The 12,614-nt window shown below is 33.0% G+C and overlaps 1 protein-coding gene across 1 annotated transcript; it reads right to left on the bottom strand.

The window, feature by feature from the left end:
• Nucleotides 1-5,123: 5,123 nt before the first annotated feature.
• Nucleotides 5,124-6,062, bottom strand: LOC124501742 (olfactory receptor 6C3-like). The gene has a single exon (XM_047066187.1). It carries the CDS (start codon nucleotides 6,060-6,062, stop codon nucleotides 5,124-5,126), a length of 939 nt encoding a protein of 312 aa, XP_046922143.1.
• Between the last annotated feature and the right edge of the window lie 6,552 nt (nucleotides 6,063-12,614).

The following is a 12,614-nucleotide window of genomic DNA, read 5'->3' as shown; positions in this document are numbered from 1 at the left end:
TAATGGGTAACTCAAACTTTTTGCTGCTCTGCACATGTCCTGGACTGGCTCAATAAGTGTCCTGTAGATTGATTTTGGGGTTGCAAATACATGCTAGAGAGTAGGAAAATGTACAAATAAGGAGTCTGAATAAGGAGGAACAACTTTATGTAAAACGAATGTAAGTTCATGATCCCTCCAATGTCGGTTCTTCAGACTTCATTCTTTATAAAATAGATTTATTTGTCAGTGTATGTCCCTCTTGATTTCCACTGACATCCTGGGTGATTATTTGTTGCTTTCATTTGGTGAACTCACACGCTATGGGTTGTTTACTGTTCTATGGGTGGTTAAAATTGCATGGATATAAAATTGCTAACTGTAAAACTATTTGTATAATGTATGGCTTAAGGAATTATCAAGACAGCTGAAGGCAGATTTTAGGATGAACTTTCTGGAATGATCTCAAAGCTGCCTCACAAAACTGAGCCCATGAGAGCTGCTCCTCAGTAATCTAGTACTATTGCTACAAAATGTAGAGTCATCTGAATCTACTATGATCTATACTAGCAATACAGATATTTAACTGCTACTAAGTTTAGAGTTTGTACCTTTTACAAATGTATCTGATTGGAAGAACTAAAATTACATTTAGAATTCTAGCTTCAAGGATAACTTAAAATGTAGTCTTTGCAGTCCTTGCATATAGATAGACATATTTGATGGAATTTGGAAGATGCAAAATGTTTAAGTTCATAATGTTTTTAGAGTAGTGATAGACGAAAGATAAATTTAAATTATTCACATCAATAAATCAAGTAAGCATTATTGTAATCCTCAATTTACAGATGTGGGAGTAGCATATAATGTACTGTAGAAGGACAGTTTTCCTGCAGACACTGTTGTGATATATAAAGCTGAATTATTTTTGAGTAAATACCATGTGGTTAAAACTGACATTGTGTAAAATAATAGTATTAGTTTTAATTTATCAGGTGCTTGGAAGGTACCAGGCATGTTTGTAAGCCATTTATAAGCCTTGTCTAAATAAATATTTACAACTACCACCAGAGGAAATCCTATTATTCTCCTTAATTTTTATGTTAGGAAGCTGAAGCTGACTCATTGAGAGTTGCGCTAATTCTTCCAAAGTCTCACAAATGGAATTGTGTTTCTGGGGATTATATAGAGTGAATGATAGAGTAGATGAGCTGCTGAGACTTGAAGAAATCTGTCTCAAGGAAGCCACTTATATATGCTAAGTAAATAATACTGTTGAGCACCATTGTGATGTTTCACTATTGTCTATATGAAAACATCTCAAGTTAAGAAAACATCAAAATTGTGATAACCATGATAGTCTAATCATGGGGTTCCATATGGTACCTTAATGATTAAAAGATAGGATTTTGCCCTAAATATGTCTACAGTGGAGATCCTGGGAGGTAGACCTATAAATAAGAGAGAGGTCCTATCTATTGAGTAAGGAGTTTAAGAGGTGTTGGTATTGTTTGAAGGGGTATAGCAATTTCTGTCTTTGGTTCTAAACACAAGGAGTCCTAGAAAACCCAGATACAGAAACTTATTCAAACAAGATATCAGCAGAGGAATGATAATTTCAAGGCAGGAGATACCAATCATTTAGATAGGAAGTAGGCATTTTGACACTTTCATCCATTTGTTGATTAATTTAACAAATATTTGAGTGACTACACTACAGTAAACCCTTTGGTAGGCAATAATGGACATAGTATTCCCTTTGCTAGAAAAATGCTCATGGTCTACTAATATAGTCATGAAAACTGAAATTCAAGTATATTGTGAAAACTTCTAATTATATTGATAAGTATACTGTACCACGTGGATCATGTAATCCTATATGACTGTAAATTATAACAATCCACGTCCAGTTTTATAGATGGAGCCAAAAAGGCAAGTGAGCTTGAGAACTTTAGCACTGGAGATTTACCATCAGAGGGTGATGGAGGGCATGATGAACACCAAAATGTTCTGATTATTTAAGAATACAGAGGTTTACTCTGACTCAAATCAGAATGATGGAGAATGACTAAGTAATACCTATGAGTGAGATAATGAATTATCAATTGCATATTCTATGGTGATGGCTGCAGTTGTTGTTGTGGATAACTCAGTGTTCAATCCAAAAATAACAGAGAGTCTTGCCAATTGAGTGTCTATATTATCATACAGGTATATGTTGTATCTGAGACTACCAATGGAAAAGTTTGGGATTCTGAGTTTCTTTGGCTATTTTTCTGGTTTTAGGTTTAGGGATTTAATTTTAATTTCAAAGGAGTGCTTGTCTTCTGAATTTTTAATTCTCTGAGAGATGTTATTTTGAGAGAAATCCCCATAAGCCAAGTGTGGCATTTTGGTGGACTTATTTAGTACTCTTGTGAAAGAAAGTACTTTCGTGAAAGAATGCCATCCTATTCTGAAAGTCTGTTTCTTTGTATATGTTTATATTGCAAGATTTCTCCCTTCCCACAGGAATTGGCACAATGGCTTATTTGGGGACATAGCTAGATTTGAATCATGGTTCTAATATATATTGGCCATATATACATTATTTGTTTCCTGTGAATTTCTGTCTCATTCTTTAAAAGGAGAAGAGAAACATACCCACTTGAGGGGATTGTTAACACTCATAGGGGTAGATAAAATGTTTAATATCATTTAAAACATACAATACTCACATGAGGAAAGTGAGTATTGGTTTTATAGCATTATTTTACCTGTGTATAATAAATTGAATCAATAAAATTAGCTTTTCAAGGAAAACATAAAAAAGAAGTAGTGGCTACTTGTTACCTTCCGTTTATTTCCATATGGTTCATATTCACTTCTCTCACTTTTATAACTGTGTTTTTTGCAATCATTATTCTCCTTGTCCAGAATATCCATTTGATTATATTTCTTACATTGAATTGGCGTTCTTACTTCATTACTGCAAATATTGTGAGCAATCCCATATTTTATATTGATATAGCCCTTGGTATATGTTTTTATAAAGATTCATTCTATATCTAAATGTCCACATTTTATCCATTGCCTGAAATTTTATAAGATGGAGATGGTATATCTTATTAACCAAATGGCTAGCCCATGCTTGCAACATTTTAAAAGTATTTTTAGAAATAACATCTAAATGAATTTTCAATGATACAAGAATTAGGAAGAAATTATATTTGTGAGATTCTTATTCTGCTTATAGGAAGCTGTTACTATCCACGTATAGGTATTAAGTATTGTTATTGGTTTTTCTTTCTGTCTGTTTTGTTTGCATGGGTTTAATTTGACAAATACACCTCAGTGTTCACTAGATGTAAATGCCTGAAATAGTCCTAGAAATCTAGACTGTGGTCATTGATATAAATTCTTTCAAATAGATCCAAGAGAGGAATAGAAATGGAATGGTAATGGGTTAAACTTTGTATAAGATTAATGTATGATTCACAATGCAGTTTGAGGGTAGAGGGAGCCTTGCTGGAGAGTGTCTTGGAGAATATCATAATCCTATTTCTCAAAACTCTTTTTTACTCAGGAAATAATGTGACTTTGTGTATAACATGTATGCTAATGACCAAGAAAGAAAATAAAAGGGAAGCTAAGATGACAGCCAAAGCGGGCGAGTTTTATCTTCTGCATGTGTGTGACCTTAGGGTTAAAAAGAACCAACATTTAGCAATTATTGTGAAGTTGACTGTAATTGTGCTAAGAGAAAAGGCAGGAAAACTGCCATTTTCTTTGATGATGATAACATCACCTGGCCTATAGGTTTTTTAGGCCTAAGCTGCTGCATTTATCAAATTAAATTTTAATTATATGTTGTTTTTCTCCCCCACTAGAATTTGAGATAATTTAGGGCAATAATCATTCTTTTTCATTATTATATCCCCAGTGCCTGTCATAAGTAAGAAAAACCTGGAGTTCACCACACATTAAAAAGTCCTTTAATTTAACAATTCTAATATTGACTATGAACTTTTGTTCATAAATTATTACATGTGAAATTCAATGTGAAATGAAAGTAACCCAGTGGTCTGGATTTTGAGATGAAAGAAAAGTGATTTACATCCCAGTTCTGAAAGCTGCAATCTCTGTAACATTGAAGTCTCAACCTCAATTTCATTGTTTGTTCACCTATAAATTAGGAATAATAATGTTCATTTTCAAAGAGTTTTTGTAAAATAAATACTTCATGTGATTTGCTTAATACAAAGAAAAGTGTGTAGAATATTGTCAACAGATGTTATTTCTGTTCTGTACTTCCAAAAACCCTGAGGTCGATTCTAGATGCGGCAATTAAAACTCAGATCTCCAGAAAGATGAACTTTTACCAGTTTATCATAGTTTCATACATTTTATACATTTGCTATGTTTTACATTGCCTGTTCTCTACCCAGTTTTTAATTTTTGGGCATATTTGATCTACAAAAAGAAAAATACCTCTAACTAAAAGAGAATAGTGATTGAAAGTACATCATAAGGTTGTTGTCAGGATTAAATGAGTTAATACAAAGAAAACAATAGATTTTGAGTGTAGGAATTGCTGAAAAATCTTATATTATCTTCTACCCCGTCTCTCTTTCTTCTTCTCCTCATTAGCACTATGATTAATATTATAAAGATTTTTTAATATGTATGAGTTTCTAATTTTTAAAATATTTAAGTAGATATTTATATATTATTTCCAATCCCTAATGGTTGTGTTCATTTGATTTCATGGAAGTGACAAATAGAATCAAAATTTTCTAATGACATTCATTTCTATTAGTAAGAATGAAAAGTTCAGAAATCTGCATGTACTCTTACACACTTACCATCAACCTAAAGCCCATGTCTCTTCAAAATCAAACCACTCCCATTCAAAATCATAATCATCAACCCAATTTTATTACTTCATCCAAATACATTTGAATAAAACTTTTGAATGTACAGAAAATTCTGACACGATATTCACATTATCAAATTTATTGAGTTCCATGATTGGGAAATTGTAATAGGGGGATGGAAAAAAAGGGGAAAACACATAACCCGAGTAAAAGAAAGGGAGTTTTGAGAAAGTGTGAATAAAAGAAAGCATTTCCAGGCACTTCATTCTTGTAATGCTACTAATGCCTTCAATTACTGGAGAAAAACATAACCTTTTGGACAGTATCCTTAAAGGCTTGCTTTACTTGCTGGTTCCTCAGGGTATATATAAATGGATTCATCATAGGAGCCACAGAGGTATTCAGAATAGCTACTCCTTTGGTCAATGATGCCTTCTGTTTTGCGGAAGGGTTGGCATACATGAATATGCAGCTTCCATAAGAGATGGAAATGACAATCATGTGAGAGGAACACGTAGAAAATGCCTTTTTTCTCTGACTGGCGGAAGGCAGTTTCAGAATTGTTCTCATGATGAACATGTAGGATAGAATTATTAATGCCAAAGTGAAAAGCAGTATGACTATTGCAGAGTAAAAGCCAATCACTTCTAGGAGCCATGTGTCTGAGCAAGATAACTGCAAGAGGGGAAAATAGTCACAAGCAAAGTGATCGATGACATTGGAGCCACAGTAATCTAACTGGAGAAAAAGAATAACTGGTGGGAAGATATTTAAGAATCCTGCCAGCCAAGCACAAAAGACAAGTAAAATGCAGACTCTTTTGTTCATGATGGTTGCATAATGTAGGGGTTTACAGATGGCTACATAGCGATCATAGGACATGGCAGTGAGAAGATAAAACTCAGTTATACCCATGAAGATGAAGAAAAACAACTGAGCTGTACAATTATTGTATGAAATAGATTTGTCTCTGGTGATAATTGTGCCCAGAAATCTAGGAATACAGACAGTTGTAAAGGATATTTCTAATACAGAGAAGTTCCTGAGGAAGAAATACATAGGGGTCTGTAGATGGGAATCCACCAAGGTGAGAGTGATGATGGTCAAATTTCCAGTGACACTTAATATATATGTGATAATTAAAAAGAGAAAAATCACAGTCTGGAGCTCTGGGTCATCAGATAGCCCTAGAAGAATGAATTCTTTGGGTACTGTGTGGTTTTTCATTGCTGATCCTTTCTTCTCCCTTTTAGAACAGAGGATGTATGTTTCTCTATAGGACATAAAAAGTGAAAACAGGACTGGGGTTAGAGTTTAAAAATCTTAAAATATCCATGATGATGAATAATCTATGAAAGCCGAAAACACATGTTCCCCTTCAGCAACTCTGTCCAACTTCTACTAGACCTTACATTCAAGTAATAACATGATCTGAAGTTAAAGATTGATCTTTTATTATTGAGTATACACAATCACAGGCCACGGATTAAAAAAAATGTCTTTTGCTAGCATTTAAGCAGAAGCTATTTCTTCTAATGTTTCTTTAAGATTAAGCATCTAATTATTCTTTTTATAAAACCATGAAAATATTCTGATTGATCTTTTCTTTTCCTCAGTACTATAAAACTAGTCTGGATTATGGATAATCTAAATATAGAGTTTGAAATCTTACAGGGGTCCTTTAGGCTATCTCCACATTTTCTATTTTGAAGCCCACATAGTTGAGGGAACTCTCACAAGGTTAAACAACTTGTCACCATAGTAATCATCTCACAAGTTTATCCATGGGAATGTTTTGTTCTCATTCTCTTGTTAATTACTTTCTTAAAGGTTTGTTGATGCTACCCTTTTCTTATCTTTTTAAATTCTTTTCCCATAAAAGTCCAGAAGGACAAGAAGACAGTCTTCTTCTATTACTAAAATAATTATAGCCTAGAAATAGTTTAATTCATGCAATGTAGAATTCTTTTTTTTTGTTTTTTTACAGTATTGTCATGGAAAATGAACAAGTAGGTGATCAATATAGCATTTACTGGGAAACAGATAACCTTTCCAATTGGGAATTTTTTTTTTTAATTTTTAAATTTTTAATGAAATTCCAGTTACTTAACATATAGTGTAATAATGATATCAGGAGTAGAATTTAATTATTCATTACTTACATATAACATCCACTGCTCATCCCAGCAAATGTTCTCCTTAATGCCCATCCCCCACCCAACACTCAACATAATGTATGTAACAAAAATGATTATAATATAGATCTACCTTTAAAATTAAATGTAATAAGTATATTTACACTTGAATTTAACACAAAAAAATAAGCAATTAGAAATATTAAACTAGGAAAACAGTTTTTTATTCTAAGAAATGGTAACTCTTAAAAGGGAAAGTATGAAAGACCCAATAGGGAATAAAAAAAATTGTATTTTTATAACAGACTACGATTTCAAGTTAGAACAATCCAGGATTGATTTCTGTGTTCCTTCTTTAGCATTTTATTAATAGTCTCTTGGTAGTAAACAATTACTTAATTTTTAATATTGAAAGATTTGTGAATCCACAAACATATACAAATAATATTTTTAAAGACATTTGAATAAAATGAAGGTATATATATTGAAGAATAAAAAATTGACTTACTTCTTGGTCTTCTTGATGATTTAATCTCAGATTTTATCATCTGATTTGCTTAAACATTTACATAATTTCAGAGCTGCTAAATTGAATTAGCAAAAGATTTAGTTTCTATTGTGCTCTCAAAACAAGCATATTGATTTTTAAAACAAACAAGTATACTGATTTAGCTTTGTCATGGTTTTAAGGATCATAATTCTCTTTGTTGCTACATTAGTTATATGTGACTCACAATATCCTTCATTACTGATGCTATGAGTTTCTGAAAACATAATACAACTCATTCTGGCTTTTCATCTCTTATCAAGCTCCATGTACTAATTCACTTACACCTGGGTTGACTAATAAAGTACTCTTCCATTTGCCTCTTTTCATATAGTACAAAAAATGATTTATTAAATCATTTTTCTTTCTATTCGTGTAAACATTTAAAATCAATAGTTTGTAATTCTAGGATTATGCATCTATACAACCTAAGTAGTATTTTCCTTAGGTTCAGGGACTGCTATATTTTCCTGCAAATGCTGTTTTGAAGAACAGAAAATAAGGAATGTTCTTCTCTATGCATGCCATACACATGGAACTGGACTTATTTTATGTGCCTTTTTGTTGGCCCAGGGGAATTGATTAAGTAAACTGAGTGCCAAGGAGAAGAATCATTAAAGATAGGGGTGAATCATTTTTATAAATATTGATTAAAAAATATAAAAAGCAAACTTATAGGCAAATGTACAAACAACATTATAATGAATGTGTGGGAACTTGACTTGGAATTTCACCCTTCTGATTATACAAGGAAGTCACATTTTTCTTCCAGAAACTTTGGACTTTTCCTCAGTAGAATTGGTGCCCGTATATCCTTTGAATTCTGGCAACCCCGAGAAGAATTCTTTAGCAGAATGAAATGGTAGAAAACACTGCTGTGGATTTCTAGTGTGAGTTGATTGCCTTCTGAAATGGACAACCAATTAAAGACATGAGAAGGTTTATCCCTGTATTGGGCCTTTGAATTTAGGGAAACCCTTCCCATAGCTCCCGCTAATGTGGCTTTTATTACCTTTTGACTACTTTCTTCCATTATGTTATTTACTTCCATTAAATACTGGTTTATATTTGTGCATATGGCATCTTTTTGTTGTGAGAATATTTTTGAACCAGTAAAATAAATATCTGGGAATCCGGCATCGAATATTTTTAACTTGTTTATTTTCACATTTTCTTCAATGAGAGATGCTGTTTTTATCACTAGAAGAATACGATATTTGAGTATCATATATGTAATGTACACATATATGTACACATATGTAATATAATTTCACATTTGATGACTTATCTTTATTTTCTTCAGTTAAAAATGTGGGCATAAAACATGATGCATTAATGCCAGAAATGAGGATAATATGCAGGATTGAAAGATGAGAAAATTTGAAAGTGGGACAAAAGAAAGTAGTGAGAAAAGATGAACAAACAACTAGCTAACACATAGAACAATATATAGATGCTGAGATGTGTTGAATTTATTTATTTTTTAAAATATTTATTTATTTTGAGAGAGAGATAGTGAGCAGGGGAGGGGCAGAGAGAGAGAGAGGGAGAGAGAGAGAGAGAGAGAATCCTAAGCAGGCTCTGCTCTGTCAGCACAGAGCCTAACACAGGGTTCGAGCTCATGAACCATGAGATCATGGCCTGAGCCAAAACCAAGAGTTGGTCGCTTAACCAACTGAGCCACCCAGGCACCCTGAGATGTGTTGAATTTATAATTGATACATATTAAAACAGTAATTGAAAATATTCATTCAATATATTTCAATAGAGATAGTGAAACTGATTTTCTACTTATGAAAATTCTATTCCTTTGCCTTTATTTTTGTTTCCAAATAGTGATTCTGTTTTGTTCTGAGCTTTTATTGATTACCAGGCACTGACCGTACACTTCAATTATCTCAACTTTTTCAAACAAGCAGACAACACAAAACCCTCTGAGGTCAGTGCTATTATTCAGGTAAAGACTCTGAAGTGGAAAGAAGTTAGCTAAGTGTCTGCTGACCATCACTTGTGTGTTTGTGAACAATGCAGTTTTCATTGATTTTCTTACAGGAAAAGGAAGTGAGTTTCTATCTCACAAAGCACTGCACTTCATTTGAAATATCCTATTAGACAGGTTTCTTCTCCACATCTTTTCTGAGACTCCTAGATGCTGAATTGCCTGTCTTTCTTACTTGATCATTCTCTCAGTCTCTTATGTTCTTACATTATTGTTTTATTCCTAGTTCCTAATAGCTGTCTAGCTTTTCTCTGGACCTCCTCATAATTTACTTTTAGTTAAGGCTGATTATACCTGCTATGTATCCAAAAGATACTAGGACATCAGGTTTTTAATAATGTGTCCATTACCTTCATGTCTTGTGAGGTTGATGAGTGACTATGTTTAAGGCCAATGAAACATTGTTCAGCTACCAGGTTTCACTCTCCTACAGTTACAAATAATGTTTTACTGTAACATGTTCAAAATCATAAAATAAAATTTATTAAATCAAGTGGTTAAGGGATCCAAATAATTTAAGACTTTCTTAGAAGGACCTCTCATAGAGTTCTGAGCCTGGGTGGCTCACTCAGTTGAGACTTGATTTTGGCTAGGGTCATGATCTCAGGGCCAAGGGATCAAGCCCCACTTTGGGCTATATGCTGAGCACAGAGCCTGCTTGGGATTCTCTCCCTCTGTCCCTCCCCACCTCTTGCTTTCTCTCTATAAAATAAATTTAAAAAAATTATTAAAGACTTTCTCTGAAAGCCTGAACTGACATCATATTACTAAATAATTCCAGTGCATATAACTAATTATTTTCAGTGATATATTAACATCCTTTTTAGGTAAGCTATCCTGCCCCTGCAGGATGTGTGATTGATCTCCCATTTACTGAATACTATCAGTTAATTGACCTATTATTCTATAAGTTGAATTTATAATTTCAGAAGTGTATCAACTGACAGATGATGTTGGATTTCATACATTTCTTGGTGTATCCCAAATAGTTATAAGAATTTTTCTATGAGGAAAATAAGGGTTTGCATCATGGGAATTCCTACTATTAGAAAGCTCAGTAGGAAAACCTTAATAAGAAGTGTTATCATTGACTTCATGAAAAGTCAAAGAAATAAATTTGTATGTAGTTTTTAGATGGCCTAATGTAAGATAAAAGAAAATGAACATCAAATGCATTAGAAATATTCAATTATTTCTTTCTCATTCAACGTTGTCTAGTTATGATATACACATTTTATTTGAACAATTGTTTTAAAAGCTAACTCAGTGTCATGTACATTATTATATAAATAGCATGTGTTTCTGTTGGACAAAATAGTTAGTGCTCTGATTGCTAGGACACTGGAGCCATTCTACATTATTTAAACTTATTTATTCAAAAAATATTTATTGAATACCCACTACATGGCAGACACATGTTCTAAATGAGGAGGAATAGTGACTTCCAGTAAATGTTTAACCGCTGCCTCAGCGAGTGGAGGTGAGGAGCCCATCGGTAGAGTTTATCAATTTTTAAGATGTAAAGTCCCGCACCCTGGCAGGTGATGTGGCCTTTCTGAATGCAGAATTGAGGAGACACAAGCACAGTTGGCTGTTGGGAGGTGTAAAGGCAGGTCCCAGCACAGCACTGCCGGAACACATCATTGTGTCTACAAAGTGGACAGAGATCCCTGCTTTCATGGGGTGACGGAGGGGTGTGAGACAGACAATAAGCAATGGACATGATTGATTAGTACATTATATGGCCTCTTGTAAATTAATCAATGTTTTGTAAAGGAAGAGAAAATTTAAAAACCTTGGAAGTGGGGAGCCATTAAATTTTAAATAGCGTCATTGGGGTGGGCCTTATTGAGGGGACATGTGGATGTCTGGCCTATCCCATGCAGATATCTGGGAGGGGAGTATGTCATGGTTAAGAAACATTTAGTGTAAATGCAGTAAGGCCGTAGGAGGAAAATAATGTTCTTTGCAAAGAAAGATTTATTTGTTTCTCCTTTTCCAGTAGTTTTGAATGTATTTATTATTCTTGTGCTAATGCCCTGGATAGAACTGTCAGTGGAGTGCAGAATAAGAGCAGTGATGGTGGGCTTGTAATAGATTTTTGTTAAATAAGTTTTCTATGAACAAAGTATATATATTATGAACAAAGTATATTATGAAATAAAGAAGGCATTATTTGCACTTAAATGAATTGTTCCTATAAACTGTTATATCAGAATAGCCAGTAAAGATAAGAGAAAGTTATAACTCTTAGCCATTGATTATCAAAAAGAGCAGTTTAAGATTAAGCACTTGTTAAAATATACCCCTGAACCATATGTAGTCATATCTGGTATCTAGGAATATTTATTTCTTCAGGTTTTTTTTTTTTTTGAAGAACTGGTATTGTGTATCTGATAATTATGGAATTCCAAAAAAAAAAAAGGGATTAATTCAAATTTTCCTAATTATGTTTTAAATTGATAAATTATTTGGCACAGAAAATTTTAAACTGGGTAATGAAAGATGTTTTTTGATTTCTCAAAATATATATAATTACATTTCTCTTTCAGTGGTACTGTGTCTTATATAATTACTAATAGTGCTATAATATGGAGAGGATAGTACCTGCAATATTCTAATAAGACTGCCAAGCTGTATTTACAGTCTTTGTATAGTAGATATAAAATAATGTTAAACTTGATTGAATATTTTCTGAATTTCTAAAAAGAGTATTTCCTGATGAAATTATAAAACACAGCTTTCTCCCCAATGCTCTTGCTCTGTCTTTTTCTGTCTCTTAATTCTCTAAGAATTACTGTGGAAAAACTGGAATTTAAAACTATTTAAAAGAAGGAACTGAGGCCAAGCTCATAGTTACAGAGTGCAAAGACTAGCTCAAAGGTGGGGAAATGAATGAAAGAGAGATGGAATTTGAATAGAAAAAATATATATATATTCAAATATCCTCAGTAAACTGCTGGCAATAGAAATAGAAGCAATGAAAAATAACTCCAGTGAGGCTATGTGTATTTAATAGATTTTTGAGGGGCCCTATTTTTTTTAAAAAATTTTTTTTTCAACGTTTATTTATTTTTGGGACAGAGAGAGAGACAGAG

This window comes from Lynx rufus, unplaced genomic scaffold, assembly GCF_022079265.1.
Source record: "Lynx rufus isolate CCGP_SWC_20201006 ecotype Redwood Valley unplaced genomic scaffold, mLynRuf1.p SCAF_7, whole genome shotgun sequence".
Taxonomy (NCBI): domain Eukaryota; kingdom Metazoa; phylum Chordata; class Mammalia; order Carnivora; family Felidae; genus Lynx; species Lynx rufus.
The sequence above is the reverse complement of the archived record's forward strand: the minus strand, read 5'-3'. Positions and strand labels throughout refer to the sequence as shown.